Consider the following 21135-nt stretch of genomic DNA (forward strand, 5'->3'; position numbering starts at 1 on the left):
TCCAGAGCGCTCACGGCGGACGGACGTGTTGAACGAGCGCTCCGGCGCGCTGCGCAAGATTCTATTTCTCGGGCAGGCGGACTTCGGCCCGCCCATGGGCCCGCCGTTCTCCGCTATTCTCAAGGCACAAGTCGCGCCGAATACGCTAGCGCACATACGCGGTTCCGACGTGAAATGCAGCAGTGAAGTATTTCTCTCTCTCGCTGTCGAGAGAGAGTGCCGGCGGCTTTACGTCTGCCCCTGCGCGGGGTCTCCCGGCCACTGCGCACAATCACTTACAAAAAGCAAACTGTATGTACATAGCCGCGCGCACGTAGCGTCCTGTCTCGGACTAATCGCGCGCGCGGCACACTGCACTAGCGGCCGGGGTGGGGCGCCCGGCCGCGTATACCGTCCGAGGTAGCACCCACGGAGCGTTCGTGTCATGCGTGCACTACTTGGCGAAGAGCGAGCGGGAAGTCAAGCCCCCCTGCTCGATGAACGCACAGAGGCTCACCATTATTCTGTCACGTGTGCGCGCACTGCCGCACGGCCACAGGAGCGCTTCGAGACTGTCCGGGATGATTCCCAGCGCCCTGCAGGCCGCGAGAATCTCGCGACGCGGCACTGCGGAAGCGGCACAGTGAAGGAGCATGTGCTCCAATGTCTCCACTGCGCCGCAGTCAGCGCACGCGTCGCTCGGGGACGGTGGCCGCTGCGGCGAGCGAGCAGTTCGCGCTCACCACGGAGCCGTCAGTGAACACAAGCAGATGGTCGCGCAGTTGCTCGTACAGCGAGAGAGCGAAACCGAAACCGAAATCCGGCTAAGAGCTACCACTGCCTTGTCACGTGAGGGCCTATTTCCCATGATTCTTTCCATTATATTTTTTATGACTAGGCTTCAAGATTGTGACGTCATGCTCCCTCCTAGTTTTTCTTCCTCCATGCGTGGGAGGCGCGCGCGGTGCATTCTGGGTGGGCGGCTTCGGCGCGCATGGAGGAAAAAAAAACTGAGGAGGGAGCGTCCGACGACAACCTTGAAGCCTAGTCTTTACAAGTAAAGATATAGCAAAAAAAAAGAGAGTGTGTCCCCCCCCGTGATCGCACCACGTGATAGCGTGCGGTAAAGTCTAGCCCCGCTGTGCGCGCGCATGCGCCGATTAGCGCGGCAGACTATCTATAGATCAACTTCCTTGCTGTAGACGCCCGCGCCGCGGGTCGCGCATATGCGCGCACTAAAACGTACCAGAATCAAAACATAAAGGACAGACTCGGAGAGCGAAAAACTGAGGGAGAAAACGACTTCAAAACACTCGGCTTGAGAACGCTGGCCGCGTGACGTCACGCTCCCTCCTTAGTTTTTTTTCCTCCATGTCGGCGCGGCCCGCGCGAAATGCAGCCGGCTGCATTCCGCGCCGGGCGCCGTCAGAGCGCGCCGGTAGCCGCCGAACACGCTGGCGATCGGGCGCCGCTGTTTCGCGGACGTGACGTCGCCGTGCCGCGCGCTCGCGCTACGTCGGAGTATAAAGGCCCATCTCCATGGACACATCGGAGGCGCACCAGCGCAGCGCTTACGCGCCCAGCGCCGCACCGCGACAAGCGTCGAAAAACACATGCAACTCGATGGCCTGTCGCGGCTACCGCGTTCAGCTCGGCTCGGCGAAGCAAACGGCGCGAAGGGCCGTACCGGATGCCGAGAGAACTACGTTCTCTGATTGGTTACACCGACCGCAAACCAGCGAGTCACTTCCGGCGCCGGCGCGAGCGAGGCGCGAATATCTGACATGGACAGATATTTGCCAAGCGCCAGCGCCGGCTCGCGTCGGCGCGTCGCGCATGCGCAGTCCGGCTCCAGCGTACGCTGGTACGTGTAGGCGCTGCGCTCGTGCGCCTCGGATGCGCCCATGGAGATGGGCCTTAACCGCGCCGCGAGCACAATCCCACCGCGCCGGCGTGAGCGGTGCGAACATTTTTCTTTATTTTTCTCTGATGCGTCCCCGGCTGCAAATGTTCAATGCTGATGATGATGATACCAGTAGCGACATCTTGTGGCGGCTTTCAGTACTAGGCGCTGCGCTCGTTCTTTTGCTATGCGCACACGGAGAGAAATGATGCCGTCGCGGTGTTTGCTATCACTCATTATGCTCCTGATGTAGAAAAAAACATCCGGTGCCCTTGTTAGCGATACTATTACTCGATTTTCTTGCGTATTTCCTCAATAAGTGATTTACAAGTTCCCATCAACAAGCAGTGTTCCTGAACCAGTTATACTTTATTTTGACAGCTGAAACATGGGAACCTCGACGTAACGAAATTCGCGATGTAACGAAATTTTCGGCTGCAAGTAGGACTTCGTTATATCGAGGTTCAACTGTAGTACTTCTACACAAGAGAACGTGGGCATTTAAACCCCTCCCAAAAAAGGTGCAAGGAAGCACCATCTGATGAGCGTGGAGCAACTCGCACGGAATGGCGGGAGATTTGAACCACTGCAGGAGGGTAACAAAGCACTTGTCATTTGTATGAATGAATTCAGTTTGTCAGCAGCAGGGCAACGCATTCTCCTCCGCATCAACTGCACCGATCTGCCTGTGAATTTTTATTGTGGTGACACTAGCTCACCTCGCCAGCGTCGTTGGAATTTTCAAACTCTTGCCAGGTACGAAGCAATTCAGCATAGTCCCGACGAGCACGATCACAGTTCTTCTCAGCGGTCAGCAGGGCACGCCTGAGTAGACAGACAAACCTCAGACGCACTTACATCAGCTAGGGTAAAAGTGCAATTTGAAAGGAAGAGCAGCAGTAAACACAACGACGGTTTGAAACAGCTTGCCATTATAACAACCATGTCTCCAAGCGTTAAACACCAAAAGGTGCTCTGCAGCATGAAGTTTTGAAATTAAAATGTTTAGTCACAACATAGGATTTCATTTAGCTGAAGTGCACTACATTAAACTTTGCCAGTAATAATCACTCACGCAACACTAATTTTTAACTGGCTGGCAGCAACTTCAATGGCCTGCTGCAGGTAGATGGTTTTCTGGCTGTTTGTAACTTCGCAAAGCGACTCAGGCTATGAGAGATGCCGAAGTGAAGGGCTCCGGAAATTTCGACCACCTGGGGTTATTTAACGTGCACTGACATCGCACAGTACACGGGCCTCTAGAATTTCGCCTCTATTGAAACGCAACTGCCGTGGCCGGGATCAAGCCCACATCTTTAGGGTCAGCAGCAGAGCACCATAACCACTCGGCCACCACGGCGGCTGCTGCAAGTAGAGTCAAGTCACAATTGTGATTTGTTCTGTTTGGTTCTTCGTGCGCTTTGAGTAATGCGGCTTAAAATGCATGCGTTTGGGTCGGGACCGGAAGAAATTTCGAATAAAGCGATATTTCGAGTAAAGCGATTTCGTTATAACGAGGGATTACTGTATAAATAAATGCCTCCAGGACATGCGAGCGGTAAGAAAGTCGCTGAGTCACACGAGTGGCACGTGAATGACGTAGAGGCATTTTTAATGGGCTCTTGCTCGCTTCCAAGGCCACACAGAAGAGCAACCACATTCTGCTTTATGCTTCACACAGAGGTCCAATCCACTGGCAAATGGAGCACCTCTGTGCCCTAGCTTCGTATGTCCGGGAGACTTCTGCGCACCAAGATAACATTTTTAAGTGAACACAAGTGCCTAATTTCCTCAGGTGCATGAACCAATCAGTAGTCCAACAAGGGCGTGTCACTTGAATCCCCAAAAGAGATCCTCACCTCAGGTCGTCAACCTCGGCAACCTTGCTCTCGCATTGTCCCTGAAGGGCTCTGACAAGGGCTTCTTTCTCAAGGAGGGCTGTTTCAAGCTCTGCACATCTGGAAGTAGAATAAATGCAGAACGTTTATGGGCACAGGAAATGTTCATACAATTAACTCTGTCCTTACTGCAAAAAAAATGAGCAATTTTGAGTGTTTTAAAATAAAAATTATTTCTTCAAGAAGTGCTGAATGTACTGCTTATTGCAATACATCAAACTGTAGCTTATTGATTATACTTCCGAACGAAAAAAAACGCCACAGTTGTGCGTGCAAAACTTTAAAAAAATTCATTGGTTAAATGTGCTGGTAACACAAAAAAAGAACACAAACTGTTCCCTGGAGATTTCATAACTGTGAATACATTAATAAAAAATTTTTTACCAAGACCAGGCTCTCCCCGGAAACGTATTCTGCACTCCGCCCTTAAAGTCAGAAAGTGCTTGCAACACTGACTACACACCAGAAAGCAAGAGAGCTCAGTATTGTAAGACCACAGGCCATGAAAGCAACAGCCACGTCATGCACAAAACAAGTGCTCCATGATGCAAGGCACAGAAGTGAAAGCAATACTGTAAAAGCTCGATGATTGAAACCGCACGGGGACTCCAATACATTTGGGGCGACTGAAGTTTGAACTAACAAAAGTGAACAGAAAAAACAGTGTAATGTCTTTTCAGTTCACTTTTAGAAGCAACAAGGAAATTTGCCCTTTTACACAATTTACAGATTACAGATTACACAATTCACAAGTTTCTGATTAACTTTACACTTTACATGATTCATAAGTTTCCGATGTTGGGTGTGCCCTGGACTAACGCCCTCAAGGTTCATGTACGGAAAAATAATCTCTGCAGATCTTTCGACTGAGGGCTCTCTGTGCAACGCCACATTGCTCGCTCGGCTGTTGTATGCACACTGCGCTAACAACGTGGAATCGACAGCGGAACCAATTTGCAACAGCTCAGAGAGAGGGCGTCTCGACATCATCCTCGTGCAATGGAAAGGTCTATGTGAAGGATGAAAGGCATGCTACACCATGTGACTTCTGCTGGTCATATCATGAGGACGTGTTTAGCACATAACATTTGTTTCAAAGCCACACCTGTGACACTCTGAACACGAGAGCCACAGCAAAGAACCACCACCAAAACTAGCTTACTTGGTAGTAGCCTGCGACGTCAGGGCTGCATTCCTGCTTTCTGCCTCGTGCAGTTTTTGCTTCAGCGCAGCAACCTTTGCTCCCGACTCTTCTGCTGCCCGTGATGCTGCCTCGAGCTGCAAAAGAGGCAAATAAAATGAGAGAGCACATGAAGTTCCCCTGGCCTCCATGTACCACACCGGAAAACAGCAGCCGACGAACGGACGCCACAGAGGAAGGAACACACGCACTCAGTAGGGTAGAGAGCTGGGCCAGTTGGTACATAGTTCTAACGAAAAAAACCAGCAGAAGGACGCAGACACAGAGAGGAACACAGGATGACACTGGACTTGCAACGGATTTATTCACAGGAAAAACACAGATAAATACCCTTCAACAAAGTATACCACCAAATACACACACGATACATCACACATAAGGAAAAAAAAACCGAAAAAAAATAAAGAAAAATGCCCGTCACTGCATGCCGAGTTATCTACAGGTTCTCTAAAGTGCTTTAGAAGCAATACTGTTTTTGATACAATATTTGATACACGATTATGATACACAATTATCTCCGTTTTTGATGATGTGATGTGTCTCCAAAATCTCGCGTTGGCTTTTTGTTTTGCCCCTACCCAAAATGGCGGTGTTCTTAAACAAAGGTAGCCGCTGCAGTTGCAGGCTGGTGCGAAGCTCAAAAAAGTGAAGCCAAAACTGTGCGGTCAGCCTGTTCTCAGAGACAGGGCCGTCCGCTTTTCGTCGCATTTCCCGCTGCAGGCATGCCAGAGGTGTGTGGGTGACTCTGCAGCATGCGATGCAGGTTTGAATAGAGCGATTTCGATAATCGCTTACAACATCAGTCATACCTAGACGCAGCCTCCCTTCGCGAGCCTGTCCAATTTAACTGCAGCAAGACCAGTAGCATCTGAATAAGCGAGCTTCCTCTGAGAGTCAACACGTCAGAAATGCACACCACAGCACCGAGTGCAGCAAAGCAAAGCCTCCGATGCATTAAGAGACCACGAAACAGTAATTATTGACGTAATAAAAAGCGCACAAGTGATCAGTATTCCATGACTCGTCACTGCATCCCAAAAAATTTATAAGCTAGCTTCATTAACACCAAATATATCAATGATTAAAAATGCTGCTCCTCGCCCCCCTCAATTCACAGATGCTGACACGCAAAAAAAAAAGAAAAGAAAACAGGTTAGGACTGTAGCCCTCTGCACCCCATCTAGAAAGTCCTGCCCATGCCAGCTAGGCGCTCCCAATGAGGAGGCTCGCCCATACTGCCCACTGATGTCATTGGGGAAAGGGACGTGCGGTGAGACGTCGCCCTAATCTGCTGTGAGCCACTGTGAGCAGCAATTTTTAAAAATCACTTGCAAGTTATAAGGTCCATGCAGAGCTTTTAAATTTGAATTGTGCTCACAATGGCCACCTCAACAGATCTGCTGCACTAGAATCATTCCAGGGTCCCTTTAATGCATGAAGCCTTCTATACAACAGCAGCAGCTGCTATGCCCAGTCCTGCACCCGTTCCCCCTTTCCTTTCCCTACTTCACTCAGCTCCTTGCCTCCACTGGAATCCAGCCACTGCAGCCAAGAACTTGACTACCCAACATGTGCTTACCAGCAGAATGCCGGCAGCACTGACTGCGCCTATTAGGTTTTCCCACACAAGAGAATGAAGCATGGACAGGAAGGAACCCACCTTCTCAGTGAGCTGCTCAATTTTCTCGGTGAGCTGAGCAGTCTTGCTCTGCTCATCATGGAGCTTCACCATGGTCTGCGACAGGCTCTGTACAAATGGCAGGGGAAGAAAAAGCAAATAAAGAGTACTCACAACGTGGGTAGAAATGAGGGCACAAGGAAATTCCACACAAGTGTCTCCATGCCCAGCTCTTATCAGAGCTGATCTGCAAGAGATCAGTGTTTAACGCGTCATGCAGAGACAAAAAACTGGCTGTGGTTTAACTGTGGTTGACCTAAAGGAATGCGAAAGCACGCTGCTTCTTCCTCTCCTCCGTCTGTCTTCTTGCTCTCTCCTTAGCTTTATCCATAGCGAGACTGTTCAGCCGAGCGGAAGCGCACCAGTATATATCCAGAGGCATCACCTCCTCTCCCGGAGCGAGCACTGGCGAGAGGGAGGAGCTAGCGCCCTCTATCACGCTGCTAGGTGACAACGAAGGGGTGGAGCGAAAGCGCGCTGTCACGTTGCTGGGCAACGGCGCGCCATCTGCTAGGCGCAGCGGCGGCTCAAGGTCAGCGTAGCTACGACACGATGGCGGCCACCAGAGGTCTCGCTTTGGCTGTCGGAGTGTTGCTTTCACAACAAAAAAATACCTCTCTCTGACTACTGAATACGAGGAGGTACCAAAAAGTTTCAACACAAGTTTTTCAGAATGTCAGCAGAGGGCAGCACAAGGCCACACACAGTCAGAAAAAGCACCAACCGTCATAAGGCAATGCGTCAAAAGACATCAGTCTGTATACATTGGGAGCTGTGCAACTGATGCTATTCAGACCACATGAATTCCCACGTCAGTGATTTCATCCGGAACAGCATGTGAGAACAAAAGTGTGACAGTGAAATCCTTCGTGGAACTGTTCACTGCCTGAAAAAACATCTCACATCAGCACCCACCCTACTCAGCAGATTTAGCTCCAGCGGACTTCGCCTTCTTCCCAAAGATAAAAGATCCAGCTCAAACGTTGTGGTGTAAACGTATATAAACAAAGCACTTACTAGTAAACAGAGCTAGTCTCGAAACTTTTTGATACCCCCTCGTACTCCTGCACCTTGTCAACCAATCGACCAGTCAAGGCCATATGGTGGACTGCAATGGCAAAATGGGCCAATAGCTGAACCCATCTACAAAATGAACCCACCTTACCCTGCCACAATCCCTGCTTTTTTTCACTGCAAGATCCAGAGGTATCACCAAACAAACAAAGATGCAGCAAAACAAGGTACACCACCACTCTGGGCTGACAAAATGTGACCCCTTAACATGGTGCATTATGATTACCTGAAGGAATACTGAGGTGAATTTTGATTTGACTGAAACAGTCGGATCAAGCCTCATCAGCAGGGGTGTGTAAATATTTGGAAATTTCAAATACTGAATCAAATATCTTCCTATTCGATTATTCGAATCAATCAAATAGCTTATGTCCAAAATTATTCGAATCAAATACGTCCTCAAGTTTTCAAACACTTTTAGAATAATTGGCGTGAAGTTCAAATAAAGCCTGTCGTATTTTTCTTCCACGACTATTACAAAAACAGGGACCAAACACGCCGCATACAATGCCGTGGGAGCACCTCCGCATCACTGGCATCAAGCCCGTTTTCCAGAAGCAATTGTTCTGGGAAATCCAAGGAGCGTGCAGAACCAAAGGTGTGGTGACAGCTGACAAGAGAAAAACCCCACTGGCAGCCACTCTGACTGACTGGGAGTACGCATGGCGCACGTGGCCAATGCAGCAATGCAACAGCTTGCCTGACACCTGCCCTTGGAGCATGTGAAATCTGCGAAGCGCGGACAGTGGCCAAGCTATCAAAGAACAGGGGAAGATGGAATAACACACATGCTGCCATGGCCAGCCGTAGCTCAAAATGCAAAAACAAAGAAAAATGCGCCAGGGCGTTTTCTTTCTGCGAGCGGCGCACCCCTCAGAAGCATTAATAATGGACTGCTCCACCAAGGCCCCCTACGTAGCATGGAGAAAGCTCAGGAGAGGCCCTCGCTATCCGAGCTGCACGCCACAAAGTGTGCCGGAAGTCCAGCGCTTTCGCAAGGACTACTGGGAGTCTTTGGCCGATGGCACAGCCAATGGTGACACTGGGCGCAGCGGCATCGCCTGCAGCATTATCTGCTACGCATGCACAAGCGCGCCGAGACGGAGGCCAAGTAGGGGGGGGGGGGGGGGGGGGGGAGCCGGGGAGCCAGGGGGAGCGGCTTCAAAAAATGTGATGCAACTGCCTCTCCCGTGTTCTTTCCTTCCTCCATGCCTCCTGCCATTCTCACTACTTTCTTCTCTGCAAGGGCCTTTTGCATAGGGGAACGCATCTGTTGTTTCTCCCTGCATAGCCGTGACAAGCAAGCATTCTCGGCACGCCCGGTGGCGGTGTCTCCGAGTGCATGGTCACTGGTTCTTTCGCTTTTGCGCAGTCACTGCGTGGGCTTGGTATGTCGGTCGGGTGGTTTTGCTGGTTCGGATGTAGCGTTTCCATGTTTTTGTTTCCTTTATGGTAGATACTCAATGACCAGATTTAATTAATATAACCAATAATGTGCTATGACACCACTGCTATGAGCGGTTTATTCCGCCATAGAACACATGGTAACGCTGACGGTGCCACAGCTTATAAGTTATTGTTATTGTTATAAGTGGGTTCGACTGTTTGATTGTGAGGCTACAGACCATTTATCTTGCAACATGTCAAACTGTCAAACTTCAAAATGTCAAACTTCAAATGGAGTTTTCCTATTTTTGGTCGGCTTCCTTAGCCTTGTGAAACTTTTTGATTTTTTTTTCATAAAAACAACTTTTGTACCATTTTCTATTTAGGCCATGTATAAATAATAATTTGCAATTAGTTTAATGAGTCGCAGTGTCAAATATTGCCATCCTTTGTACTTCACATAATTTTCCAGGATGACATGTCTTTAGAGAAAAACTAAAAATGTCACTGGGTATGGGAACTCTCTCCCTATCAATTCATGTAATTAAAAGCAGCAAAGTGCAATCCAAAAATTCATTCAAGCTGCGTAATAACGCATAATTCATAAGAACATTTTATATAAGACCACCAGCTAAAATATGACTGCATATTTGACATCTGCAAAGGAAAACGCATCTGTGTGCAATGTTTCATCAGATTCTAGCCGTTACTTTTAAGACCCTCATCGCCCGTTATTCCGCTTGAAGCCCCTGTGAGCAGCATTCGATGTGTGAGGGATGAAAAGCAGCCCACCATCTCAGCTTTGTCCTTGCTGGGCAGGAGGCCAGGCACTGGATCACAAAAGCTCACCGATTCCTGAAAAGGATTAAGAGAGCAGCAGCACATGTTATAAGACAGCCATGTGTAGAGAAATACAGTAGACATATCAAAGGGAACTGCAGGATAATTTGATATGTAGAGCTTATCGGTGGCCTCAAAGCGAGCTCTGACAGGAACAGTGACACGCTGCCAAGTTCCGCCTATCAGCAGTGCACCGCTGAATAGGTGCTGCGCTAGGCCTAACCTGCTCAGCATGTCTAATCCTGCTATGAGTACACTATAAACGGAATAACCTCATTCAAATTAAGGTACACTTGCTTTTCGCAATGCCTTCGGCAGCGAAGCATGCCTGGCTTTTGTAGAGCAGGCTCCAGAGCGTGACAGCGCGGAAGATGAGCAGAAGAACAAGCACATTCACCTCCTTATGCTCCTTTGCAGCGCTACTGCTGCCACCAGGTGCCGCCTTGCACGGTAACTCTCCTCCGTGCTATATTGAGAAGAGCCACTTGCAGGAGAGTGGTGTGCCACTCGATATTGCGCGTGAGGACATACCGTGCGAGGCATTAAATTGAAATTTCTCACAACAAAGACCCCCCTCCCTGAACAAGATGTCACAGAACATCATGGTGAATTTTATCTGCCACTAAAACGGTGCAGTGACGAATTATCCAAGCCGTCATTCAGCGCATGTCTTGCCGGCGTTTATGATACCGAAGCTGCTGCGCCAGTAGTCAGAGAGAAGCAGTCACTGGTCACTAAACCCTAATGAAAAGAGAATTTCCCCCGTGGCAGGTGCAGCGCTGATCAGAATGTCAAGCCAAATTGATGCAGTAAAAATCAAATGGGCCAGTCTGTTTTGGCTTGTGCCAGTGGATGTGACAATACTTCGCCTTGGATAACACAGTTCAATCTCTAAATCCTTAAAATGTGCAATCATTAAATCCTTAAACTGTAGCTCTTCGGGCGTCAGGTTCACTTAGTTTAGCAGCAGCTCCATGAACGAAATCTTGTTCCCCGAAATCCTAGCTGCACACATGACAGTGCGAACTTGCTTTCTTGCCTATTTTCAGCGTAAATTCATGAATGAACTCATTCATTCATCGTACTATCAATGAGTAAAATAGTTTGCCATCGGATATCACTGCAGAAACAGACAAAAAAATTATTTTTGTGCTTTCAGTTTTCCTTCCCTTTATAATACGACTTGTGTTCTGTGGCTTAGCGGTCATGGCGCTCGGCTGCTTACCCGAAAGACACGTGTTCGATCTCGGCCGCGGCGGCCAAATTTTGGTGGAGGCGAAACTCTAGAGGCCCGTGTACTCTGCAATGAGAGTGCATGTTAAAGAACGCCAGGTGGCCGAAATTTCTGGAACCCTTCACTACAGCGTCTCTCATAGCCCGAGTCGCTTTGGGACATTAAACCCCTATAAACCAAACCATTTTACTTGTTCTTCTTAAAACGTAACACATTAATAAAAAAACTTTTACTCCCTCCCCACTACATAATACCCTCCCAGTGGGGGCCTTTAGGGGTAACATGATTGGTTTATGGTTTATGGGGTTTTAACGTCCTAAAGCGACTCAAGCTATGAGGGACACCGTACTGAAGGGCTCCAGAAATTTCGACCACCTGGGGTTCTTTAACGTGCACTGATATCGCATAGCACACGGGCCTCTAGCATTTCGCCTTCATCAAAATGCATCCGCCGCGGCCGGAATCGAACCCATGTCTTTCGGGACAGCAGCCGAGCGCCATAACCACTGTCACCGTGGCGACCAGGGGTAACATGAATAAATAAATAAATGATTTTCGCAGTTTTCCATCTTCCAGATTGAAATCAGGGCTCTCATCAAGCTTGGTCACGTACGCCTTGCACTGAGGCTCAGCAAACCACTGTGACAGAAGCATAACATGATCAAAATGTCCAACCAGGAACTGGCTAAAAGGGGAAATAAACACAACCTGTGCCTTTAAAAATGCAGAAATTCTGTCTAAAACCCTCTGCTCCTACAGCGATAGGAGCCACGTGAGCTCCCTTGCGGCACAGGACTGACGACACTAGAACCGTTCACTCCAGTGGTGGAGCCCGCACCAATATCACATGTTTCACTGATCGTGAATTTGATAAATGCAAACAATAGTGGTATACTTTTGCATGGGACTTCTGAGGAGATGGTCTGAGAGTTCGATGTAAATGATAATTCGACATATACATGGGTTCAATATACCTGGGCTTGACTGTCAGTAAGATGAAGCCTTTCCTCATTTGGCAACGCAGACACAATGCACACGAGAGCAAGTAGCTCCTAGGACAGAACAAGCAACCAACACAGAAGAAAGGCTGAGAGATAACTTGTGGACAGCCACAAAACAGAAGAGATTACAAGAGCTGCAATGAGGTCAATGTGCCTAGAAACAAAGAACAAGACTTGAACAAAGTTGTGATAAAAAACAATCAGTATCAACCTCAAGTAAAGCATAAAAACTAAAATCTACCCCCCAATCTAGAGCTGCATGCACATAAAGCAGGTGCTGAGCAAGAAATAAACACTGCGGCTCTCATAAACTTGATATAGTAAAAATATAAGTCGTACTAACACGCTCAGTTGCTAGAATTAAAAAGCGCAGCCCTGGCTCTTCAAAGGACCTGACTAATCCCGTGTCATTTAACACGGAGTTAAAAAGACTTAGTGGAGCATGCCAGATGAACTAAAGCAGCTGCACTTCACCAAGGCACGAAATGTACCCCATTTCTGCAGTTGGAGTGCCACTAACAAGCCCATCTTGCACCTACTAAATAAAGCTTATTTCCAACAATGTATTGCTCTGGAAGCGAACAACACGTTGCATGCAGTTCTGCAAAGAGATGAAGTCAAGCAGTATCACATGCAGCCTACAATGAAATGAACAACAATGTCCACTCAACATGAAAGCTGCTAGTGGGCATGCTAGAAGTGCAGTGCACAGCAGTGCAAAGCAGTCTCAGAAGTTCGAGCTTTGTAGGATTAATAACTTGTCCAACTGGAAGGGCATCTGAGAGGGGCGCCATGTAGGTAGGTACCACGACCGTGCTACATGTGGTCCTGCTAATATTATCAGCCGTTATGCCTACACACCCTGAAACACCATAAGGCACTCACAAAATGAATTACTCGTCCACTAAATGTCAGAGTATATAAAGGGGCTCTTGACTGCAGCAGTACAGAAGTACTCTTACTGCACAGCTTCCCCAAAAGGTCCACCTTCGTGCGAACTTCTTCCAAACAAGCGCAGCTCATTAAATACACACAGCAATGCACATTCATCTGAGTTATGAAGTCCGACAATAGTGTGTTGCCCCTGCCCTTTGAGATGGGCCCTCAAATTGGGAACCTCCTGGGTTTCAAAGCAAATGTGACTTCCAGTTGTCATGTTGTAAGTGGCGGAAGGCAAGGCTCAAATAGCTTGCACACATCATCTTTTCTGTATATATTTCCTGCCCATCAATGCCAGCACATTTCATGTGTTTCATCTCAAACAGAAATTTAAAACACCATTTTCTAACAACTGACGTTCTGCTAAGCCACCGGTACTTGCACAACATTCTACATGAGACAGGTTATAGAACAGGTGTGATCAACACAGAACTACACATAAAATCTCGCATACATTTGGCATAAATCACCTTGTACAAAATCACTGCATTAAACAAAATCATGCAAGTGAGCAACTGAATTACCCAGACAAATCATATATCACAGAGTGAAGTTGCACATCACCGTGCAACATTTAGAAGTACACTTTGCCAGAGTGGAAGCTTGGGCGAGTTGGTGACGGTTCACTTGCCCCATAGCGCTAAACATGCACGGACACAGGGGAGGTAGCGCCCGTCCTGTTTGTCTCCCTGAGTCTGTGTCTTTTTAGCGCTATGGGGCAAGTGAACATTTAGAAGAGCTTCAAAATGACGACTAATTGCATGAATGGAGGGACATGGACAGCACAGGTGTGAGAAATGAAAATGCTTGCCACCTCAGAAGTGACGCTCACTGCTTGAACAGCTTCGGCCTGTTTTGTTGCTTCATCACGCTCCTGTGCAACTGCTGTGTTCGCCTCCAACAAAGCCTGGCGTTCCGCGGCAAGCTGCATGTCAAGAGCTATGCAATTAGACTTGACACAAACAAAGCCCAATTATCTTTTGAATCACCAGACAAACTGCGGCTCCTGCAGTGAATGAATGAAATCATTCGCATGCACTTTCACAACTAAGCTTAAACATACTGTCATATTAACACAAAAACAATGAGCAGGAGTTTGGTGCTAGCAAGCATGCAGGAGTCATTTAAACAAGAATATGTGCACTATTAAACCAAAATAAATGTGCCATTAATGATGACCAACACAAGGAGAAGGCAATGTGCAAACTTAAGATTCTATAGACCTGTACAATAAGCGCTGCCTGGATATTGCCGTATCGCTCGCTGGGTTGTTGTGTGCACTCCATGCTAACACAGTGGAAGCAGCAGGGGAACCAGCTCGCATCAGCCCGGAGACAAGGCGATTCAGCTCTCTCGTCGCCCGATGGAAAGGCCTATTCGAGCTTGCATGCAAACAAGTTTGTTTAATTTTTTTTTTATCTCTTCTACGCCAGTATATTAAGTTTATTTTTCAAAGTAATTCACCGTTACTGTGAACTGACAGAACCATTCACAGCTAATTCTGACGCTTTCAGCAAACGAGCTACATCAGCATCTTCAGCAAGAAAAAGTTAAAAGTTATCTTCAACTGGCATGCAAAGCTTAAGTGTGCAAAATGAATGATTGCCTTGTTATTACCAAATTAGATGTAAAGGCTTGTCATCAGAGCCAGAAGAAATCCAGAACTAAAACATTTTTAGCTCCAAGAAACACATATTTAAGGCACGTTACACAAGACAATGAGAAATAACAACAAAGATAGCAGTATTTTGATTTTATTTGGAAAGGCCTGCTTTTCTTGGAAGTAAGCATCAAACCAAATCACCTAAATCTTTCAAGCTCCTTGAGTAAGCCAAAAGCCTTAACTGCAAGGGTATGCTTGTAAAAGTAACACCGAATGCACAAAAGAAACTGTTCCCACAACTTTCTTTACACAATACTGCGAAGGTTAGGGACAGCAGAGAACACTAGCAAAAACAAAGAAATATGATTACATGCAAATCATGCTTACAAAAATAGGACAGCAGCTGTATGCCTACCACAGGAGTTCTCCTTTTTAGCCTCGGGTAACCCCAATGGCTTTCAAAAGGTGCCAAGACACCCTATGTGTCTCAACTTCCGTTCCTTCCTGCCTGATATGCACGCAAAAAAGAGCATGCAAGATGCATGGCCTCCATAAAAAAATGCCCAAACTCAATTAAAAATGATTGCCTGTACTATGAAACAGTGTGCTATAGGCAATTACAGTATAGTGAGAACAAAAAAGTTAGGCAGTGTTTAACCAAGGTTATACCCAGAAGTTGAGCGATAGCATTTAGGCAATGGCCCGGGTCGAATTTGGAAGTCTACACTGTATCGGGCACGCTCGATTATGGTTGGGCATCAATTATGGCCCAAATCAGCTAAGGTCAAATTTCAGGGGGTGGGCCAGGCCAAATTTTGGAAACTGCAGAGAATGTTTACCACATTCAAATCAGTGCAAAAGAACGGGTTGTGCTACGGAGATGACGATGAGCGGGCAGTGCCACCAGACGGTGCAGATGGACGTAGATGAAGATGACCCTCTGTAATGCACAGCGCAAGAGTGTGGTGGAGTTTAACACGAGGCGTGTTTGGCTGTGGCAATAGCCTTGTGGTCTCACGCAGCATCCTGCGAGGCTGATCTTTTCGCACTGCTTTGGGTTTGACTCCAAGTTGAGGATGTGAGTCCTTTTTCTGCATTTTTCTATCTAGGCACATTTTGACCTTGGCTAGGCTGAAGGTCAAATTCAGGCACTGGACAGGTTCCGCGGTGTTGAGGGGGTTGGTGCATCAAGTAGAGCTATTGCTCTACAACATGACTAACTATTACGGTTCTCCCTAATGCGACATTTAATCGCAGCGTGATTTTGCGATATACCAAGGCAGAAAATTTGGACGACGCTTACCGTATTTTCCGGTGTATAAGACGCACCCTTGTATAAGACGCACTTGCCATATATGCAAGCTGTCACTGGAAAAGTTCGTATATAAGACGCACCCGTGTATAAGACGCACCCCAGTTTACCCAGTTAGGCCAGTGAGGCTTAATTAAATACGCTTGCGCGACTATCGCGAAATGCACCGTACCTGTGAGCAATTCTTAAGCAACGCTAAGTGATCGAAAAAGGCAACACTCATGCCATACTCGTCCACGTTCTAGCAAAAAAGAACGGAAAAACGATACAGCTCCCCATATGTCCATAACATTTTATTCTACTTGAAACCTTCGAAGTCTTCATCTTCAGATGCGCTATCAAAAGGTTCACCCATTTCTGGAAGCAACTCGGCTGAAACATGCACTACGTACACGGAGCAAAAAAAAGTTGCAAAGGGTGACTAAAAAAGAACGCCGGCTTGTCTTGACAATGGCGAGAAGCGCGATTGTCACCATCTTTTGGCGCTTCTCATTACTTTTGTTTGGGGCCTCCGAAACAGCCGCGCGTTTGTGATCCCGGAAGTCGTCATCCCCGCCGTTTCATAATATAGATCACCTAGAATGTCGCGCACGGCGGTCCCGGTATTGAAGTATTAACCGTGTTACAACCGCGTTATTGGTAGTGATATTTTTTAGGTGAAAAAAGCTTGAGCATGAACTGGAGTAATCGATGAACGCGCAAAAAAAGATGAAAAATTCGCATATAAGACGCACCCTTGTATAGGACGCACCAGCAAAATTTTCGAAAAAAAGCCGCGTCTTATACACCGGAAAATACGGTAAGCTACTCTTAAGAGTGCAATGCAAAGCATCGGTGCTTTGTCACATTAGGCCTCTAATGAATGAACGTTCCTCAGAAGTGTAAAGCGGCGCAGTGCAACTCATGTCCGGTTGTGGCATCCTCTCCCGCATTAGCTACTCCATGTGAGAATGCATTGCAACATGCTTGTCTCATTGCTTCAAGGAGGAATGCAGAAGCCCAAAGGACGTGCCTTCGTTTGGAGCAGGCCACGAGGCAAGAGGCACGTGCATTCAGAGTAGTGCATGCCCGTTCCCATGGTAAACAGCGCATACTCCAAGAATGGCCCCAATGACGCACATGTGTGCGCTGGTTGCTGGTTCTACTTCCGATTCATGGCCAACTCAAGTTGCGACAAGCAGTTTTGTGGTAGATGTTACGCTGAACTGAACATAACCAGCCACATACCTATGCAAAAATTAAGGGGCCCACTAACTTTTTGCAAGCAATCGCCTCACTTGGGCAAGGCAGTACGTCCTTTTTTACAAACCCTCCAATGTGTGCCACTTGAAATGGAGGGTTTGCTGAGGTGCCATATTTACTCGCGTATAACCCGCAAAATGCATTTAAAAAGTGGAGGTGCAGGTTATCTGCTAATTTTTTGTCTTGGAGGGGAGGGCGGGGGTCGGCTTCACGGCAATGCGCAGCGGCCTCCCCCATGTAGTCCGCCATCCCCATCGACGCTTGTCAAGCCGATGAGGGGCCAATGAAAAGCATAGCCAAATCCACACTCATAGTGTGTTCATTCTTCCTCATGCCACTGGCCACGTTTTCTTCAGCCAGCGTTGTTGAGTCTAGTGTCAGGCGCTGTTTCGGGTAATACCATAGCCTCCTTTACTGCATCCCAGTTTGCACTGTTTGCCTGCTTTGTTTTCGCGGCATGAGTGCAACTCAGCGGCAGTGTTTCACAGCGAAAGAGAAGCTAAAGACTATAGCCACTGCCAAAGAAATCGGCAATAGAACTGCTGCGAGATAGCATGACGTCAACGAGTCGTGCATTCGCGACTGGAGGAAAAAAGAAAAGTCTTGAAACAACAAACCAGGACAGACGAGTGTTTCATGGTCCGTTCCCCCCCCCCCGCGAGATGCAGCTTGCCAAGTTCATTAAGAAGCAGAGAAGTCGTGGCCACGCTGTTTCGACTGAGATGGTGCAAATGGAAGAAGCCCTGAAGTTGGCCCAGGAAATGAACATTCCATGCGAGCTTTGTGCAAGCCGTGGATGGGCTTCAGCGCTTCATGCAAAGACATGGATTTTCTATGTGGCGGCAAACAACCATGTGCCAGCGGCTTCCTGATGCCTACGAGGAAAAATTGTTGAACTTTCAACTTGAAAAAATTCAAGAGACGGGCAGTGCGTTTTATTTATTCCAAATACGGTCGCACCGATTCGGTACCTGGATTAATGGCAGAAAATGGTATTGTCACTCTTCAAGCAAGAAAAAAATTCCTCCATCTTAAACTTTTATTTCTCTTACTTAATCACAAACTCGCACTTGATCCTAGCCCTTACGTTTGCCCTCTTACCACTAGGCAGACACGCCACTCTCATGCCCCCTCTTTAACGCCTCACTTTGCAAGGGCTAACTTATGCAAACTCTCCTTTTTCCCTAATATATTGCAGATTGGAATAGTTTGCCTGCTTCTTCCCTCCAGTCTTTAGATATGCTGGAATTAAGTATGTAATGACTATGAAATCTTGCCTCCTGTGAGTTCTTGGGTGTCGGTTTTGATTGTGTCAGTTTTTTTTTGTGCTTATATTTTATGTGCAGTAATAACCGCTTCAACTGGTCTACTCAATGTGTTGATGTGTTTTGTAACTTGTGCTTTCATGCTTTTTTGAATTTTATGTAAATGTATACCACTCCTGCTTAGGCACTCAGCCTGCAGTATGTTCAAAATAAAATAAATAAATATGTCATCGCACTTCGGAAGGAGCACAGGTATTTGCTGTCTCAGGTGGGAAATGCTGATCAGTCATCTGTGTACTTTGAGATGCCAATGGACACGACCATGGAAAAAAAAAACGGTTCCAAATCAGTCGGCGTGCTGACTGGCGGAAATGACAAGCTGCGCTGCACAGTCATGTTATGTGCTTTGGCTGACGGCACGAAACTGCGTCCATATGTGATTTTCAAACGCAAGGCGCTACTAGCTTGAAGTAATCTGAGAACGAAGACCAGGTGCCTTGCTGGCATGCCGGTCGATCCTCGTACTGGATTCCTTCCGAGGCCACTGCACTAATGCGGTGAAGGCTCACCTCGCCGAGACCAGCACCAACCTCGTAATAATACAGTCGAACCTCGATGTAACGAACCTCAATGTAACGAAATTCGCGATGTAACGCATTTTTTTCATTTCCCAATCACTTCCCCATTGAAAACCATGTATTTTTTTTCGCGATTTAACGAAGTAATTTTGCTCCGCACTTTCAATGTAACGAAGTCCTTGCGCATCCCATGCATGTGCCAGGAGCTACCTTGACAATCGAATGAGAGCTAAAAGTTTAGCCGAGACGAAACGCAGTTTGTATTTGCCCTTTTACGCGCCAATTTTGCCGGCAGTGTGGGAATCTGCGAGAACGTACCGCCGCGCCATCTGTCGTGCGCATACAAAGCCCGCGGCATGGAAGTTTCAAGACGCGCCGCGCCATGACGCCACTGGCGAGCTGTAGACTCTGAACGTGAAAGCGCAAACCGGAATTTTCTTGCAGCGTCCGTTCGTTTTTTTTTTTTTTTTTGCGTGCGATGTCCTCGTAGACAACAACAAAAAAAAGTCTTCAGTGTTGACAAACTCGTGGAGCTAGTGTGGTCGTACCTTTAAAACGGGTGAGCGGCGAAAAAAAAAAAAAAAAAAACGTGCCCTAGCAGAGGAGGCGAGTGGCGAAGGGGGTAGAGGGGAGGCGTGGCGTGGGAGGCGCGCGCGGTGCATTCTCGGTGGGCGGCTTCGGCGCGCTCTCGGCGCGGCCCGCGCATGGGCCCGCGCGAAATGCAGCCGGCTGCATTCCGCGCCGGGCGCCGTCAGAGCGCACCGGTAGCCGCCGAACACGCTGGCGATCGGGCGCCGCTGTTTCGCGGACGTGACGTCGCCGTGCCGCGCGCGCACGCGCGCTACGTCGGAGTATCCGCGAGCACAATCCCACCGCGCCGGCGTGAGCGATGCGAACATTTTTCTTTATTTTTCTCTGATGCGTCCCCGGCTGCAAATGTTCAATGCTGATGATGATGATACCAGTAGCGACATCTTGTGGCGGCTTTCAGTACTAGGCGCTGCGCTCGTTCTTTTGCTACGCGCACACGGAGAAAAATGATGCCGTCGCGGTGTTTGCTATCACTCATTATGCTCCTGATGTAGAAAAAAACATCCGGTGCCCTTGTTAGCGATACTATTACTCGATTTTCTTGCGTATTTCCTCAATAAGTGATTTACAAGTTCCCATCAACAAGCAGTGTTCCTGAACCAGTTATACTTTATTTTGACAGCTGAAACATGGGAACCTCGACGTAACGAAATTCGCGATGTAACGAAATTTTCGGCTGCAAGTAGGACTTCGTTATATCGAGGTTCAACTGTACCTGACGTGTGCCTGAACAAGCCGTTCAAGGCACACATGAAGTGGCTGTATGCCCAGTGGATGGCTGACAGCCTCTACGCCCTCACACCGACGAGACGCGTGCGAAGGCCCGATATTTCATTGCTGTGCCAGTGGATCGTGGATGCATGGAAAGCGATACCGGCCAACTTGGTGAGTAAAAGCTTCAAAATATGTGCCATCAGTTACAGCTTGGATGGTTCAGAGGACGATGTCGTCTTTGAGAGTGGCGATGAAGCCTTGGATGGCAGCAGTGAGAGTGGTGACGATTGAGAATCGGATAAGCAGTGACACGGTGATGGTCGTTTGAATAAATTTTCTGGAAACAAAATGATCACCGAGCGGACAGTTGTATCTTTCTAGCACTTTATTTTATTTTTTTTATTTTTTCAGGTAAATGTGTGGCTTATATACAAGGTTTCTTTTTTTTTTTCGTGGTGTTCAAAGTTATGGGGTGAGGGTTATACACAGGGGCGGGTCATACATGAGTAAATACAGTATCTGCCTGCAACCGCTCTCACCGCAGTCGCTTTTGCATAGGTGGTCGTGGTTGACGTTCTAAGCATCACAGCTACCTGCAAATGCGTTTAGGAGGAGCCATTACGCAACAGCCAGCACAAACTGAGTGCAGCTCCTCTCGCTTGCACCCACCACCGTACCCTCGTCCTCCTCCCTACAC

The 21135-nt window shown here is 47.8% G+C and overlaps 1 protein-coding gene across 2 annotated transcripts in view; it reads right to left on the reverse strand.

Annotated features, from left to right (window-relative positions):
* LOC149341914 (uncharacterized) overlaps positions 1-21135 on the reverse strand; it is a 40463-nt gene that overhangs the window by 11299 nt on the left and 8029 nt on the right. Inside the window, exons 4-9 of one of the 2 annotated variants that reach the window (XM_089544208.1) lie at positions 13948-14058; positions 9912-9974; positions 6642-6728; positions 4943-5058; positions 3742-3840; positions 2602-2707 (exon numbers count right to left, since the gene is read on the reverse strand). In XM_089544208.1, coding sequence (XP_089400334.1) covers positions 2602-2707; positions 3742-3840; positions 4943-5058; positions 6642-6728; positions 9912-9974; positions 13948-14058 — 582 coding nt within the window. The remainder of the gene's footprint in view (positions 1-2601; positions 2708-3741; positions 3841-4942; positions 5059-6641; positions 6729-9911; positions 9975-13947; positions 14059-21135) is intronic. The other variant, XM_089544209.1, reaches the window with a different exon arrangement.

Source organism: Amblyomma mixtum, chromosome 5, assembly GCF_055824585.1.
Source record: "Amblyomma mixtum isolate Tamu chromosome 5, ASM5582458v1, whole genome shotgun sequence".
NCBI lineage: Eukaryota > Metazoa > Arthropoda > Arachnida > Ixodida > Ixodidae > Amblyomma > Amblyomma mixtum.